Source organism: Panthera pardus, unplaced genomic scaffold (genome assembly GCF_024362965.1).
Source record: "Panthera pardus isolate Hobbes unplaced genomic scaffold, ASM2436296v1 HiC_scaffold_27, whole genome shotgun sequence".
NCBI classification, from domain to species: domain Eukaryota; kingdom Metazoa; phylum Chordata; class Mammalia; order Carnivora; family Felidae; genus Panthera; species Panthera pardus.
Genome location: NW_026526843.1, coordinates 10,111,622 through 10,129,889, shown reverse-complemented (window position 1 = coordinate 10,129,889; position 18,268 = coordinate 10,111,622). Strand labels below are relative to the sequence as shown.

General features: G+C 46.3%; 1 protein-coding gene across 1 annotated transcript in view; it reads right to left on the bottom strand.

Moving 5' to 3' along the window:
• Positions 1-8,452: 8,452 nt before the first annotated feature.
• F9 (coagulation factor IX) overlaps positions 8,453-18,268 on the bottom strand; it is a 31,454-nt gene continuing 21,638 nt past the window's right edge. Inside the window, exons 7-8 of the mRNA XM_019421527.2 lie at positions 10,056-10,170; positions 8,453-9,399 (exon numbers count right to left, since the gene is read on the bottom strand). Coding sequence (XP_019277072.1) covers positions 8,852-9,399; positions 10,056-10,170 — 663 coding nt within the window. The 3' untranslated portion in view covers positions 8,453-8,851. The remainder of the gene's footprint in view (positions 9,400-10,055; positions 10,171-18,268) is intronic.

Here is an 18,268-nt window from a genome sequence, read left to right as displayed (position 1 = left end):
GAGTTCGAGCCCCACATTGGGCTCTGTGCTGATGGTGTGGAGCCTGCTTGGGATTCTCTCTGTCTCCCCCCTCTCTCTGCCCCTCTCCCGCTTGCAATGTGTCACTCTCTCAAACTAAATAAACTTAAAGACAGTTTCTTCCCCCAAGACAGCTGTAAATGAGGTTCCAGGGGTCAGATGGATAGCCACATTGGTGAGTGGATATTTCTACACTCTGAAAAAAATCTGCTTCCATATCATGGAGCCCAAGGAAACCCGGAAAACAGCTAGATCTCTGAGATGGTTTTCTGAACCATTGCTTTTGCAAAGGGCACCTAGTTGGGTTCACCAGACTTCACCTCTTCCAAAGCTCACTAGGGAACCAGAACTTTGGGCTTAATACAGAGAAGGAACAAAAATCTATCAAGTTGGTTCAACTGAATCTTCTGTTCTTTAAAAACTGAGAAATGTTTCAGGTGCCTCAGTGAGCATCCCATCGCACAACGAAACATTTCTTTTGCCTTTAAATTTACTTTGAGTTTTTTTTTTTGAGCAAGTGCTTTCAGTGAACTAGTTAGAAAGAAGCTAATCTCCAAAGAGCTCCTTGAAAATTAAAATGGGTATTCCAGTTTTTATTCCTATGTTGGCTGAAGAGTAAACGTTATTGGTGACATTTCCAAAATTGCGTATGAATCTCATAGAGTTGTTATGAAAGCCATGCTGACATCTGGGCTCTAGTATTCTCTTAAGAAGCGAGGACATTTCTGAGTATATTTTTGTAAATGTAAGGGAGTATAATGCTTCACTGGAAGAGAAATTAGTGATTCTGTTTGGGGCTTGGTCAGAAATCACTCCAGTTTCACTCAATAGACTTTCTCTGAGAAAAATGCTTATTATTAATAGGTATTAGAACATAGGAACCTGCTTCCCCTAGGGGCAGTAAACTCGAGAGTGCTTAACGAATCAAGTCTCAAGCAAGTAATTGTCAAAGCAAGTTATTTTTATCACATTTTGGTACACTTCCCTACATTGATTTGAAATGGTCAGTTTGCAGTTGGTTTCATGGGGCCTGCCCAAGGCCAGCAAAACGCTTAGGAACAAACCAGTGCTGGGGCGCCTGGGTGGCTCAGTCCGTTAGGTGTTGGACTTAAGCTCAGGTCATGATCTCACAGTTGGTGGGTTCGAGCCCGTGTTGTGCTCTGTGTTGACAGCTCGGAGCCTGGAGCCCGCTTTGGATTCCGTGTCTCCCTCTCTCTCTGCCCCTCCCCGACTCACACTCTGTCTGTCTCTCTCTCAAAAATAAACAATAAACATTAAAAAAAAAAAAAGGAACCAGTGTTAAAGAGAAAACTTAAACCCTTTGTATTGTTGAAAAGAAAATCAGTAGAAGTGACAATAGGCTTTCCTTTTTAGTTCAAAATGTATTATATATATTAAAGCTCATGCATGATATATTTAGGTCTTCAGTTTTGCTTTGCACTTAGCGAGCGCCTATCCGATGTTTGTTGATCACCTCATTTTCACACGTACAAATTAGCGCACTAAATTCTGGGGAGATGCTTTCAGCGTATGACCTCCAGATAGGACTATTAACGTGTATTGAGAACAGCCAGTGAAGTTGGACTTCATGAAGATGCATTCCTTCAGCTAAATGAAACTTTGGATAAACCCAACCAAGATCAAATATAAACCATTTCGAAGATACATTTCATCTGCATATTTGTGAGAGAGACTCATTAACTTAATCACTATCAAAATAAGCAAAGAAATGCAACCAGGCTGGAGAACAATTAAAATATCATAATGGAGCAGAAGAGAAAGTCAAAGATTTGAAGCATGAAAAGAGCTTGATGTGCCTAGGATTACTTCAATTAACTTTTTTTTTTTAATATTTATTTTTTGGGAGAGCACAAGCGGGGGTGGGACAGAGGATCTGAAGTGGGCTCTGTGCTGACAGCAGTGAGCCCGATGTGGGGCTCGAACTCACAGACCGCGAGATCATGACAGCGGAAGTCGGGGGCGCTCGACCTCAACCCACTGAGCCACCCAGGTGCCCCCTACTTCAGTTAACTTTTACTCTCAGTTTGATAGTGAATGTGCTCTTTTCCATGACAATCTATGAGAAATCAAAGCAGAACAAATAAAACATTAGTGACTAACGGAACCGGAACTTTTCCACCATGGCGGACATTTTGGAATCTATCTTCAGAAGCTAAAATGATCTCTTTACTGCAGCTGGGGAAGATATAGGGCTATACCTCCCTGCACATTTACAACTAGTTTTAACATACCTGAATTCAGTGCAAAACAGCCATCTTACATACCGGAATTAGGACCTTAGAAATCTACCTGGATTCTGAAAACACCAAGTGCTGGGGCAGGGGAGGGGGTGGGATGTGAAGCAAGAATTCTTACACGGTGCTACCGGGAGCATAAACTGGTGCAACACTTCGGTAACAATTTTCCAATAGTAAGCAAAGTTGAAATGAGTACTGTATAACTTAGCAGTTCCGTTCCTAAATATCTGCCCCAGAGAAACACACACGTGCTCGAGATGTGTCCCAGAATGTTCATAGTAGCACAGTACAAAATTTGGAGACCACAGGAATGACCATGAACAGAAGAATGGGATATTATGGAATATTCTACAACAAAATACTGTGTAGAGGTTAAAAGGAAAGATCTAGAGGGGGCGCCTGGGTGGCTCAGTCGGTTGAGCATCTGACTCTTGATTTCAGCTCAGGTCATGATATCAGGGGCGTTGGGATTGAGCCCTTTGTTGGGGTCTGCATTGTGTGTGTAGCCTGCCTGGGATTCTCTTTCTCTCTCTCTGTCTCTCTCTGTCTCTCTCTCTCTCTCTGTCTCTCTCTCTCCCCCTCCCTCTGCCTGTCTCTCCCCTCCCCCCCACTTGCATGCTCTCTCTCTAAAATAAAATTTAAAAAAAAATAAAAAATATATAAGAGCTCAGGGCACCTGTGTGGCTCAGTTGGTTGAGCATCCGACCAGGGCATGATCCCTGATTTCTGCTCAGGGCATGATCTCCCAGTCGTGGGATCGAGTTTGGAGCCTACTTGAGATTCTCCCTCTCCCCCTCTCTCTTTCTTTCTCTCCGCATGCCCCCCCTCCCCCGCTTAAAATAATTAAAAAATAAAAGATCTAGAGCTATGCTGTCATTAATGAATCTCACAGGAAACTGCAGGATAAATATGATACCATTTGTATAAAGTTTTAAAATATGTGTACTTTTAATGGGTAATTTAAAGTAAAAGTATATGCTGGATGATGATGAACATCAAATTAAGGTTGGTAGCTGAGGGTCGGGGAGAGAGAAGGAATGGATGGGTATTCATACGTGGGAGCTCATGATGTTATTCTCTATACATTTTTATGCATCCAAAACATTTTATGCTGTAGAAAACTATGCTCACTTTAATTCAGTACTGAAAAAGTGCAGTATAATGTCTTATCCCCTGATGGCTGAAATGTAGTGAAGCCCTGCCTCAAACTCCTGTTCCATACATCCCTGTGCAGATTTTTTTTTTAATTTTCATTAATGTTTATTTTTGAGAGAGAGAGAGAGAGAGTGAGACAGAGCATGAGCAGGGGGAGGGGCAGAGAGGCAGACACAGAATCCCAACCAGGCTTCAGGCTCTGAGCTGTCAGCACAGAGCCCAAGGTGGGGCGTGAACCCACGAAGCTCAAGATCATGACCTGAGCCGAAGTCAGACGCTTAACCGACTGAGCCACCCAGGCGCCCCAGGGATTATTATTATTATTATTATTTTAAATCTTACATGCTGGCTGAGAACTCTCTTTGTCAAGAACTGTCAAGAACTCTTTTCCACTCTATTCCATTTATAAATATTGTACAAATTACAGTGAACGAGCATACCAGCAGAAAGCGAGCACAGAATAAACCTTTGTCAATTTACCACTGTGTGAACGTGTTATATAGGAGAAATATTTGCATTTAAGGAACGTTATGTTTTCTTTGACTACATAAAGTACCTGTTGCTCTCTGAGAACAATTTTAAAGGTCTGATTTTTTAGGCTTTCTAGCTCGTGAATATTATGCTTTCTTAAGTAACTTCTGTATTTTAATTCACAGTATTATTTAGTGCTCCCTTACAGCAATAATTGAGTAGCAGGACTGTAAAAATGAAGACTTTTTAGTCAAATAATTAGATTCTACCCACTGGTAGGTTAGTAAATGTTAAACAACTGGGTCTCTTTAAGAAACAAACAGGGCATGATCTCACGGTTCGTGGGGTTTGAGCCCCTCGACAGCATAAATCACGGGACCACTTTATCGTTATGAGGTCAGTGCTTAAGCCACTTCCCGGTTACTGATCTGGAGAAGTCACAGAGGACTGCATTTTTAAAAGTTTAAGAATGACAGCATCCAGGAGATTTGCTATTTCAGCAAATTTTTATAGATTAAGATCCCATATTTAACATTGCAATGAAGCAACCTTTTGAAAAGAAGTCTTTGGAATCAGGAATATCCATGTCCTTATTTCTACCCTTCTCTCAACCAACTGGGAAAACTCCTACCGGAGTGAGCGATCTGGCGGGGCATTCGAAATCCTACCGTTGTTCTGTAAGGGTGTGGAGAAAACGCTGTGGCCCTGTTCCAGAAGCCATTGCTTCTTTATATCTATATATCTATATCTATATCTATATCTGTATCTGTATCTATATCTATCTATATCTATATCTCTATATCATCTATCTATAGGTAATATCTATATGTATCTATATATATCATCTATATCTGTATATATCTCTATCTATATATCTCTATATCTCATCTATATCTATATATCTATCTCTGTATCTCTATATATCTGTCTCTCTGTGTCTATATATCTACATATCATCTATCTATATCTATACCTATATCTATTTCTATAGGTAGATAAAAGAATCTGCGTCCTACTCTTCTTTCTGGTAACTTTCCCCATGCTCGAGGCTGAAATAACTGCAAATCTCAACGCAAGCCCTAAGTTCAAGGCTAGGGTGGGAAAAGGTCTGCCTCGAAACTACCGTCGGAGAAAATGAGTAGAGTGGCCGGCGTGCCCGGACTGGTTGAAAGGGGCAGAAATTCCAGTCTTTTACCCCCTGGGACTCCTTTGGCAGCCTCCGCGGTTTGCAGAACACGTTGATTTGGGGGGCTTTTAACCATGAGATTTCTAGCCGGCCTTAGCTTCGGATTCAAGAGGAGCCCCGGTTCCCGAGGGCGTGGCTCAGACGGGCCTGGGGGCGGCTGAAGCCGGCCTCCTGGTCCCCCACAGCTGCTCTGCGTGGGGAGAAGTTCGGCTTCTGCGGGCCTCTCAGCTTCTGGAGTGGTCTGCCGTGGCCCGCTGTGTCTTAGCCGGCACAGCCGCAGTCAATTGAATCGAAACGTTGCCGAATGCCTGCGTGCCGGAGGACACCGACGAACCTGTTCTAGAAGTCGGGTGTCACATCTGGAAGGCCCAGTGTGCACGGCCGGGCTAGAGGCTAGAGCCCAGCCCCGCGGGTCTGTCCCACACGTGTTGTGTCACCGAGTGCCTGCCAGGAGGCAGTGGCCGCAGCCGCAGTGTGCCGCTCTACCTTCCGGACGACCTGTTGGCCTTGATTTGGTCACCTGCAGATGTCCCCGGCTGCCCTAAAAACAGCCGGCTGTCCGATCGAAAGCTCTATAGAGTGGGGGACCTGAGTTCGAGTCCTGACTCCTCCAGTGTGTTCCTCTGGGCCCGGCCTTATCTTGGCCTCCATCTCCTCATCTGTTCAATGGGCAGAGTGGTTTTGATGGTGTCCGAAGCATTCGGAAGCTGTTTGGGAAATCATAACGAAGCGACTCTGTGGCCTGGTCTGTCGCGGTTTCGGAGAGTAGAGAAGAAAACCCATTCTTTCTCCTTTGGCAGAAAAATCGGACAGTGCTCCGTTCCCGCCATCAGAAACAACGGGGCTTCGTGCGGCCCCCCGAGTGGCTCGGTTGGGCGTCCGACGCCCGCTCGGGTCACGATCTCACAGTCCGTGGGTTCGAGCCCCGCTTCGGGCCCTGGGCCGACTGACGGCTCAGAGCCCGGAGCCTGCTTCGGATCCTGGGTCTCCCTCTCTCTCCGCCCCTCCCCCCGTCGCACTCTGTCTCACTCTCAAAAATGAATAAGTGTTAAAAAAGAAAAAAAAAAAAAGAAAAGAAAGAACCTACGGAGCCTCAGAAGAACCAAAACCCGTCATACTCAAGCACTAAGATGACCGCCCTGCGTGAACACACATTTCTTCCCTCAGCGTGAGTTCTGTTCTAACCTGTCGCTTCCAATATTGCAGCGGTGTGTTTCCACCCGTTTAGGTTAAGTAGCTGCAGCCGTTTGAAGCGCTAACGCTTCTTCCATGGCCACTGCCAGCGCCCTGGGTGGAGTCTAGCGAGGACCTGGCTGTGAAGTCGCTGGCTATCGGGCGGGCTTCGGGGCCCCCCCACGTGTTGGGTTGTGGCCACACGTGGCAGGTGGCTCCCGATGACTTCAGTCGTTGTGGGAAAAGGAGAACCGTGGCTGGGAGACTTAGGGGCCCAGGATCTTCTTTCTCTGCCACGGGGAGGACCTGTCCCAGGAAGTGTCAAGCCACCCCCCCTTGCGGCCTTTGTCGATGTGGTCTCCGTGGCCACCGGGCCTCGACTGGCTCACTTTGATCAACCCTGGAGGGCTGGGGCTCCAGACCGTTCGTCATTCACACATGAAGTAACGCGTTTGCACGCGTGAATCGGGATCCTCCTCAAACCTAAGGCGGCCAATCGGAGTGTCTCCTGTCTCTCCCTCCTTTAGCCAACAAGAGCAGAACTGGCTTCCTCTGTTCGTGAAGCATCAGCCTCACTCACTATTTTTATTCCGGCCTCCTTTCATGATACGTCATTTTAGTGCCGTCCCAAGATACATAAACGTGGATTCATATTGGACGAACACGTCAGCGTTTGGCACACAGTGTTCAGTCCTTGAATATTTGTTGAATAAAGGAACGAGACATCCCGAAATCACAGACTAGCAAGGTCCATGAAAACTCAGATGTGCTGTATTGCACTTGGGCCCATTACGCCGAGGGCCCTGCCGAATGTAGTGTTTGGGACACGTCTCTGTGAATGACGCGACAAGGAACACTTTCTGAGACGTTTGAAAATGCATTTATTGATATTTAGGTTTGGAAGCCTAAAGTAAAAAGGTATGAACTAGAGGCACTTGAAAGACCTCAGCGAGAGGGAGGCCTGGCTGGGGGTGAGGTGAGGGCAGCAGCTCGGTGGGGTCAAAGTGGTCCCAGACGTGATTTTGTCAGTAGTTCCCCACGTCATGAAATACAGGATGCCTGATTCACATCAACCAAGTTCACAAAAAGCTGAGCTGTGAACCGGAACACCAGTTTATTAAATCATAAAGGGAGCTATTCTAACACACTGAGGTCTATACGCAGGTGGGTCAGCGACCCCGTAGAAAAGGGGAGTGAGTTGGTGGGTCAGCCACCCCAGAAGAAGGTGAGTTGGCTCCCTGGAACGACTCATGCCTGTGAGCCCCCCGGGCACCCTTCTTCACTGTGGGGATGGGCTAGTTTAGGACCCATGATGCTTATGTTCTCTGGTCTAGGGCAACTTCTTCCTTAGCCTCGGACGATATTGGAGACACGTTGGTGAATTCTTCCTCGAAGACTGTACTAGGTCTAGATTGCACGCTGACCGTTCTCTTTCTGTTAACATTTTTTTCAGGTGGGAGACGAGACACCTGAGTGGATGTCACCATTCTCAGTTACCTCCATCACAACTCAACTGCAAGCTCTTAGAGAACTATTCTGGTGGGCCATTCCTTCCATGATTCATGTATTTTAATAACACGACTCTCTCAGAGGATCCTTCCCCTCAAGCTCCTCAGGCCCCTTACGTCATCCCTTTGCTCTGAAAAGCAAGTCAAAGACCAAACCGAAAGCAAGTCTGGGTTTGATAGACATGTGTAACCGTGGACAGCGGTCACACAGAATGATGTGGCCCTTCCCTCCTTTAATGCCCATGTAGGGAAAAGGAGAAAGGGAGGGGGCTGATTTGGGGATTAGGAAATGGAAGAGATAAAGGAAGCGGGAATAAGGGTACAGAAAAGGAACGGTGTTTCTGGTGAGTTTCACCCTGTCACCTGCTCCTGTGTTCTTCCTTCATGAGTGTGATGCTGGTCTTATCGTGAACTAGACCAAATATCCTGGATACAGATCTAATAAATTGTGACGTTTTGGTGGGAGAGGTAAGAATGCTCTGGAACATGGAATGCTGCCAAGGTGGAGAATCAGAGAGTTGCCCCAATGGAGGATGAAGAACTTAACTTTACAATGTTGTCAAGGGTTGGACCTGTAGAAATGGTCACAATTTCCTATCAAAGTATATTTCTGTAGTGATTACATTTTCTTTTTTTAAAAAAATTTTTAATGTTTATTTTTGAGAGAGAGAGAGAGAGAGAGACACTTTTTTAATGTTTATTTTTGAGAGAGAGAAAGAGAGCATGAGCAGCAGAGGGGCAGAGAAAGAGGGAGACACAGAACTCAAAGCAGGCTCCAGGCTCTGAGCTGTCAGCATGCAGCCCAACATGGGTCTTGAACTTGTGAACCATGAGATCATGACCTGAGCCGGAGTCGGAGGCTTAACCGACTGAGCCGCCCAGGTCCCCCTAGTGATTACATTTTCTCATTGACTTACTCTAGTAAAATAGGAATTCTAGTTAGATTTTTCCCCATAAAGAGAGAGAACAGTAGTCATAGAATGTATACAGTCAAATCTAAAGAGATAGGAAAGTGATTCGTTAGTAAAGGACCCTGACCATTTTCAACCCCCAATATGTCAACCTTGGAAATACATTTTACTTTAAGTGAGTTTTGTCTTTTCTTTAATCCAGTTGACATACCGGGACACCTTGGTATATATTCCGTATTTTCCTTTCATTGCACACTCTTCACCCCAGCTAATAATTCCAGTTAAGAAATTAATGCCTTCCACTTCGGTAACATGGGGTCCCCCGCTATCTCCCTGGCACGAATCTTTACCTCCCTCATGGAAGCCAGCACAGAACATGTTATTATAGATGGTGAACTTGGTGGACCTAAGGCATGTGGCTCGGTCAACAAGGGGGACTTTAAGGTACTGAAGAATGGTGGCCTGTCGCCCTTTGTTGAAGACTTTCCCCCAGCCACTCACGTAGCCATATCCAAATTTGAGGAAGGTGTTCGTGTATTCCCTGTCAGCAACGCAAATAGGTGTTACGTAGCTGTTTAGCGTTAAGGGCTCGTCCAGTTCCAGAAGGGCAATGTCATGGCTGTACTTATTAACAGATGCATTGTAGCTGTGGTGAAGAATAGTGCGAATCACGTTTCGCTTTTGCTCTGTATATTCCGTCTCCTCGGTGTTATGTTCACCTACGGAAAAGAAATTTCTCTTCAATCACAAATAGTCTCTCCCGTAAAGAAGCAGATTTTCCAAGATTTTCGGCATCGCTGAATTCACTGGTAGCCAAGTGTCAAAGATCCCAATCTTACATCGTTAGGATTTTGGTAACACGTAACGAGGGCCGATGCATACTTTCCAGACCCAGAACCCATTCAGGACCATCGTGGGCTTGTTAGTTGACCCAGGCTGATACAACTCTTACATCGTTCGCGGATGATCAGGAATCTGCGTGTCACGAATTATCCTAGACCCTCCTACTTTCAAGTATTTTGACCCCCTGTTTGAGCACAGATAATACATTCATTTGCTCATTCGTTCAGATGTTAGCTGAAGGCTCGCTACATACAGGCTCCAAGATGAGTGATATGACGTGACTTTTGGGGAGGCTCAGTGCGCTGGAGAAATGCGCACCTCAATAAATAATTCTACCCCTGTGAGGCGGGCGCTAACATAGGCACACCCAAGGAACAGTGGGGGGCTTGGTGGATGCAACAAGTTGGGTTCTGGAAATGTGTCTCCTCTAGCACTAGCCCAACTTATTTAGGAAAGCTCTTCTTAGACCTTAGGAAAGTACGATGCCGCATACAGTGATACCACAGATTGCTATCCTGTTTTGTTCATTTACCTGCAACAACAGTAATTTTAACATCCGGATTAATACAGTGGGCTGCGGTTACCACCCATTTTTCATTGATGATGGAACCTCCACAGAACGCATCAATTTTCCCTTTCAAAAGGACCTGTGGAAACAAAATTGTGAAACTCACTACATCATGTGCTTGATCTAGAACAAAATAAATTCAGGTGCTGTTTATAGGAGTGGGCAAAACGTTGGATTCTAGGTGCTGGCAGAACTGGAGCGTTTCTGGAAAGTGTCAGCTTTGCAGATGAGTGTTTCCAGAGCACGATCAAAAAAGCCATTTCTGCAACGGTCTCAAAGAGAATGTGCAATGAGAGCCAGGGGGAGCTCTAGATGAGGCAAATATGAGGGAACAGCTTCGGTGATTTGTGGCCCTTGGATGCCTTTTCCAGGTGAGTCAGATGCTCTGATGGCACACACATCGTTTCATGGGGATATGGCAGGTAAATTCAGAGATGCGCTGACTTGACTCCTCCAGATCCATTGTTGTTATTGGGTCTTCTGTCCCTGCGTGAGGAACTCTTGCTAGAGGGTGGTTTGCAAGAGAAAAACTACTGATATTTCCATGAGGTCCTTTTTTTTTTTTTTTAATGTTTATTTTTGAGAGAGAGAGACAGAACAGAGTGTGAGCAGGGGAGGGGCAGAGAGGGAGGAGACACAGAATCCGAAGCAGGCTCCAGGCTGCGAGCTGTCTGCACAGAGCCCAACGTGGGGCTCCAACATACCAACCGCGAGATCATGACCTGAGATGAAGTTGGACGCTTAACCGACTGAGCCACCCGGGCGCCCCTCTGTGAGGTCTCTTTAAGTATGAATTGAGACCACTGGGCTCCATAAGGGCAGTGCTTACAGCCATCCAGGCAGTGAGACACAGCAGGACACATGCACTCCTTCCCTTGTCCCCCTAGCCATATTCCACACCCCTTGGCTAGATATGCAAGCTGCCTCTGTCCTGAAAAGGTCTACTTAGCTGTGCTTGGGCAAAGTGGACAGAGGTGTTTGGGTGCCTGGTTTGAGCCTGGGCGTTATTAGACAAGAGGCCGATCCATTCGTTCATCTGTACGTTTATTGTATAATCAGAGTGGACAATGAATGTTTTTACCACCTCAATATCTAGATCAACTTGAAAAATTTCACTTCCATTGCACCCTGAGCCACCTGCTCAGGAAAAAAAAAAAAAAAAAAAAAAAAAAAAAAAAAAAAAAGCTGAGCAGTACAGACACTAGAGGGCGCACTGAACATTTGGAAAACCTTGTGCAAGTTGCTGAGTAACTCCTATGAACTCCTGCCCTTTTTCCTAAAGCACGCCTTGTCCCAGGCATAAATCCGTTTCTAGACTAGAGAAAGGGAGTGGTCAGTCCCCTTAAGTGGGAGTCTGAGAAGGTCCTTGGCGCATGTTCTAGTGAAGATTCTTTTTGTCCCGAATTCAATTTACTGAACACCTACTAAGTCCTAGACACTGAAGCATTGGCCTCCCCCCCCAGAGACCTATGGGGCTGACCCACTGCAAGCCTCTGACCCCTTTTACCATATTTTAGCTTTCTCTCTCATTCTAGCTGTTGCTTTTTAAAAATTTATTTTATTTTAAATTTATTCATTTTGAGAGAGAGAAAGAGAGCGCATGGATGAGTGGGGGAGGGGCAGAGAGAGAGGGAATGAGAGAGAATCCCAGGCAGACTCCACACTGCAGGCCTGGAGCCCAACCCAGGGCTCGGCGGGGCTCAACGCAGGACTCAAACTCATGAACCATGAGATGATGACCTGAAGCCGAAATCAAGAGTTGGTGGATCAACTGACTGAGCTCAGTGGGGGGAGAGGACAGAGGGAGAGAGAGAATCTCAAACAGGTTCCACACTCAGCGTGGAGCCTGACGTGGGGCTGGATCCATGACCTGAGCCGAAATCAAGGGTGGGACGCTCAACAGACGGAGCCACCCAGGCAGGCCTAGCTGTTGCTTTTTATTTTGAAAAGTTGTAAAATATAGGAAAACTCACAGAATAATATAATAAACACCAGTGTAGCCACCACTCAGACTTAACCGTCTCCTTAATTTTTTTGAACATTTATCGATCGCTTCCTGTGGACGAATCATTGTGCTAAGTGTTTTACGTCGGTTTAAAACAACACTTTATGGAGTGATATTAACATATCCATTTACAGATGACCTCACTCCCCTAAGGTTACTTAGGTTAGTTAGTGGTGAAGCTGGGATATAAACCCTAGTCTGCCTGGCTTTGTAATCGATGCTCCTAAGCACACAGTATGTCTCCAAGTGGGGTTAGTGGGCCAGTTGCAGTAGAATCACCTGGGATGTTTGTAAAATGCAGAATTTATTTTATTTTAAAAGTGCTCAGGGGCCCCTGGGTGGCTCAGTCGGTTGAGCGTCCGACTTCGGCTCAGGTCATGATCTCCCGGTTTGTGAGTTCGAGCCCCACGTTGGGCTCTGTGCTGACAGCTCAGAGCCTGGAGCCTGCTTCGGATTCTGCCTCCCTTTCTCTCTGCCCCTCTCCTGCGCACACTCTCTCACTCTCTCTCTCTCTCTCTCAAAAATAAATAAACATTAAAAACATTTTTTTAAGTGCTCAGTTCACCCCAGAGCTGACTACATAATTTGTGGGGCTCAGGGCAAAATGAAAATGTGGGGCCCCTTGTTCAAAGACCAGGAAAAAACATGCCATTGAAAACACTAACATACAAAACGCTTCTCTTTCTTCTGTGGTCTCTTGAGAGCTATCATGGTGTTTTTAGTTTATTACTTAATGTCACGCTTTCTCAGGTGTGGGGGATATTTGTTGGGAGAGTGCAGACACTAATGGGTGCCCAGGAGCCACACCCTGTGATTTAGCATGCAAGCACGAATGTCCCTGGCCGTCAGGTCCCCTCTCCCACCAGCCCCAAGGGAAGATAAGTCAATCTTCCCTTCTCACTGGCCCACTGCAGCGACCAGCAGTGGAGGGGGGGGGGGGGGATTCCCAAGGGATTACAGCTTCCATGCCAGGATGTGCTCGGTACCTGGAATGGAGGTGGGCAAGAAGCTTGCTCCCACCATTCACCCTCCAAATGTGCTGTGACAAACATCTGGTCCTCAGATGCTCTGTGGCCCTGACCCGTCCCCAAATGGCATAGAATGCGTGCACCCAACCTCAAGCCTCCCTGCGCCTGTGCAAGAGGAGGGTGACAATGGAAGCTGTTGGAGATGAGGACGGAAGTGTGCCAGCGTGCCACGGGTTGAGGGGTGGCAGTGGTCATTGGGCAGGGGGGACAGGGAGTGGGAGGGTCAAGAATCCATCCCCGGGAGGTGGGGAGAGGTTCCAAGTTCTCAGCGCAGGGCTGCTCCACTGTCTCATCAGACTTAAGTTACAAAATACAAAGCATTAAACTCCAAATTCAGGACCTTTCCAAAAGCAAGGCCCCACGCAAGTACACTGGTCACAAGCTCATGAAGCTGGCCCTGACCCCAAGGGATATTTTATCACTAAGCAAATTTGGGCAACACTGTCCTACACGGATCTGAATGGTCACATCTGAAGACACCTGTCTAGTAACTGGAGTTCTTTTCCTTTTTCTTTCTTTCTTTCTTTCTTCTTCTTCTTCTTCTTTTTTTTTTTTTTTTTTTTTTTTTGCCAATCGCTGATTGGTATTAAAAATTTTAGCAAATATCTTTGCCAAGAAAAAGCCCTAAAATATATTTGCATTTAAAGATATTACATTGGTTTTGGAATGTTTACTTGGCTACCTCAGGATCACAGCTATCTAAATATGAGCTATTTGGGGATGAGCTGTCTGCTTGGCCAAGGACAAGTTCTAGTAAGACATCCCTTTGGCAAATGAAGGGGAAAATGGGAGAGCATGTGCTCTGAGCAAAGCATCCAAGTTCTGATCTGTCAAACATTTTCATGTTTGTCCAATCCTAAGAGGAGCCTGTTTTCTCTCTTTGTGACACATGCACAGAGGCACGCCCAACACCCCCACCTCCAGCCACAAAATACACATACACAGAATAATAGTCTAAATGTTCTGTCTAAAATAGTTTTGTGGGGCCAGGTGAGATTACATATGTCATCATCTTATTTCTCTTAATTGACACTTGAGCTAGGAAAACTAGAGGGTTACTTTTTCCAGGTGAAGATATGTCTATAGTCTTAGGACCTTCTTCTGAAACCTTTTCCCCAACCCTCCCCTCTTCCAATAAAAAAAAAAAAGAAAGAAAGAAAGAGAAAGTTCTGATTCATGCGTATGGTAACTGCATGCTGTCACGGGCGTGTGTCCTAATCAAATGGAAAGCATTGGGTGCGTGTAGGTAGCTGCACAGGTCGAGAGCTCGGGTACCTTTAAGGAAAGCTTCAGGTTAAGCTGAGGAAAGCCGAGACTGGGGAAAATGCAAAGACGGTTTAAAGATCGTTTAGGCCAAGAGCAGAAGAAAGAAAAGACAGAGTGTTTCTAAGACATTTTGCTGGTTGAAACGGTTGAATATTGGCAATTGCATATGAGACAACCTACTACAAAGGTCACTTGGTGCCCACTGTATTCCATTTTTTTTCAGTTTGGTAGAAAGATTTCCCAATTATTAAATGTCGAATAAATATGGCTCGGGTGCCCGGGTGGCTCAGTTGGTTGGGCGACAGACTCTTGGTTTCGGCTCAGGTCATCATCTCAGTTCATGAGTTGGAGCCCTCCGGGGCTCTGAGCACTGACAGCACAGAGCCTGCTTGGGATTCTCTCTCTCCCTGTCTCTCTCTCTCTTCCCCTCCCCATCTTGCTCTCTCTCTCAAAATAAATAAATGATCTTTAAAAAAGGGAATAAATATGACTACTACAGAGCTGAGGCCCATGATAAAACAGGAAATAGACCAGGTACTTCACATTCAAGGCCCAAAGCGGAAGAGGTGGGAGGGGCTCTTGGGGCAATTTTGCTCGGGCTCAGACTTGGCTGACAGGGTCAAGGGCGTGGGACCCAAACCAAAGTAAAGCTTTAGAAAGCAGAAACGTAGTGTTGCTTTCTCTCAAATCTCTCTTTTAAGCTGTTGATGAAGGTGATCTCGTAGTATTTCCCCTTTTTTCTCTAACGTTCAAAGGTTTTCATGGCTTCCCTCTGCAGCTGTAGGAAATTGGAGTCTTGTTTTAGTTCTCCACTCTAAGGATACAGTGACGCTAGGAAACATCCTTTCTGTTCCCATATAATGCACTTGACCCTCTAGCTTCCTCTCCGAGCTCACGGCCTCGCGTCTCCCACCGCAGCGAGTTTAGAGGTCCCGCACTCAGTCTGCGCCATTGGCCTTGGGTGGGGGCGGGGCTGGCTGCGCCGCCGGAGCCGGAGGGGCTTCTGGGAAGCGCCAGGCGCAGGGGGCACGTTCCGTGCAGCTTCGCCTCTCGCTCGGAAGCTGAAGTGAAAGCCCTCGAATAAAGGTAAGAACCCGACGCGGCCCTGCACGAGCTACAGGGAAGGTGAAGCTCACCTCTTAGGGTCTCAAGCCTGGATGGGGTGGCAGCGGTCCCCTGTCCTGCTCTAATCCCCCCACCGGGCGAGCCAAGGCCCTCAACGCTCTCCCCGCCGGTTTAGCAGGCCGGGGCCGTCCCCAGCGACGGAACAGCTCTTCCAGTTGACAATTCAACAAACATTTGTTCAACCGACGTTTCCTCCCAGAGCTGCTCAGCCCACGGCACCGACACTGGTTGGAAAGGGCTTTCTTAACCCAGCGTCAGAATCTGCCTGCCTGCCTGCCTGCCTGGGAGATTCACCCGTAAGCCCTCAAAGAAAAAGCCGTCTTCCCCTTTCCTCTGTGGCCCCTTAGCTCTTGCCGACCGCCAGCTTAAACCTTTTCCTTAGCCAACGAAACCTTTCCAGCTTGTTCCCGCCATTCGTTACTCCAGATGAAAGCGACCTCCCTACGTTCTTCTTTGTGCGATGCGTTCACCCAAGTGGTCGTTTGTATCTCCCCCAGCCCCCTTTACTGAAGCATGGGAATGTTGAATCCTGTCTAGGTGAGATCGCGAAACCGTTTCGAATCTCAGAGCCCTAGGTCTACTGTTGTGGCCACTGAAACCCCAGCTGTTGCTTGCTTTCTCCTGATGCCTCGGCTGCAGCAGGTGTGTTTGCGGTCTTGCGTGCAAGCAAGTCAAGCGTTTCCACCTTGCAGATTAGCCGCGCCGTGGAGCTGGCGCGTCCGCACACGAGAGAGTCCGACTGGTTGCATTTCCTGCTTGGTCTTTGTCTGCAAGTGACTTTTTGGACCCTCAGTTTACCTCCTGGTTTTGAAAACCGGTAGCCTTTTGTGAGAAACTGGGTGGAGGTGGGTGTGGCGAGAGTGCTCTCGGGTGAAAAGGAACCAACGCAGGGGGGTTTTGGGGCCTTCTTCGGCTATGCTGCAGAGTAGCTCGGTTTTTCACCTTTGGAAAAGACTGAAACTTCGTGCTTTGTGCCTCTCCGGTCTGCAGTCCTACTTCATATGGATGACATAGGGAGTGACCATGTGCATGAGTGATCTTGAACTTTCCAGATGAGCTTAGCTAGGCTTGATAGGAAAGAGTCAACAGGTATACTAACTATGTAAGTGTGCAATGAGGAGGGTATGAAAAGATTTGAGATGATGTGTATCCTACCTTGTTCCTCACAGCCATCATCTAATAGTTTGTTCTGCTTAAAAGAAAAAAAAAATAGCTAGCGAGAGCAACTAAAGTTTCTATTAGGAAAGACTTGCATTGATAAAATATTGGCAAGCATCTGGTTTAAGGGGGTGGGTGGAGAATGGAGAGATTATGTGACTAAATTGACACTGTGTTACCCCCCCCCCCCCAGCTCTTATTTAAACGTGTTTGGCAGTTTCACTTCTGGGTTGACAAGGGGACAATGCTAAGCTCACTCACAATGTGTGCATCCTGAGACATATTTTTTTATCCTTTTTTGAAAATCTTTTTTTTTTTTTTTTTTTTTAAGAATAGTCACCTTGGGGGGCACCTGGGTGGCTTAGCCGGTTAAGTGTCTAACTTCAGCTCAGGTCATGATGTCACAGGTCGTGGGTTTGAGCCCCGTGTTGGGCTCTTTGCTGATAGCTCAGAGCCTGGAGGCTGCTTTGGATTCTGTGTCTCCCTCTCTCTCTCTGCCTCTCCCCCACTCACTCTCTGTCTCTCTCAAAAATAAACAATCATTAAAAAAATTGAAAAAAAAAAGAATAGTCATCTTGGCACTAATAAAACACCCCTGGGTTTGTGTATCCTCCAGCCTAGGGACTGCCTTATGTCCCACAACCCCAAGGAAGATCATTGTTATAAAGTAGGGTCTTTTGTTCCAACCACCTATCCCTGGAAGTTGGATACGTATTGAGAAAGAGAATGCACAAGAGCACAAATAGTAACATTAGATAGATTTAGATCCATGGACGTTAAATAGAATGAAAGCATGATTAGAGTTGCTGGATCCAATAGGGGCTGTTCAAGGAAAGGTCAATGTAGATTATGAAGAGTCATGAAGGACGGTAAAGGAGTGGATGAGGGAAGAGATACTGGTAGGAGGCCTAAATTGGGGGTAGCGGGGGCGTAAAGGAACATGCGGTGTATTTTATTGACTGTAAGATCAAGTCCAACAGATATTCTTAAAAGCAAAGCCAAGGTAAAAGAACAGAAAATATAGTCTTGGTCGTGATGGTCCACCACCATTCAGTACCATCGTCTGCAATGACTGTCCAATACCTGCCTCCCAGGTATATGTTCAATATATTACACCCATCATATTGGAAAATGCTGAAGAATCCTGAATAGATACATAGTCTTAGAAAACTCCAGGGGTGTTAAACCTGGGATGATTACATGATCGTGGCTTAAACTGTTAACCGGTTTGATGATTGAAAAGTCTTTGAAGCTACTGGTTCCTGATGGCAAAAGTTCCAACCTCAGCAGAGAAAATATTTTGGAGTGAAGCATCCTTGAGATAGCCACAGAAGCATATAATTGTGGCTACTAGGGAGTTTTTAGACTATTATAAGCCATGTCCGATAGAACTTTCCATAACGATGGAAATGGTCTGTATCTGTGCTGTCCAGTACAGTCCAGCCACGTGTGGCTGTAGTGCACTTGAAATGTGGCAGTTGTGACTGAGATGAATTTTTAATTTTACTTAATGGTGTTTAGAGTTCAATAGCTACACGTGGTTAGTAGTTATGTTATTGGACAGCACAACTTTATATAAGGGCCAGCCTGGCTCC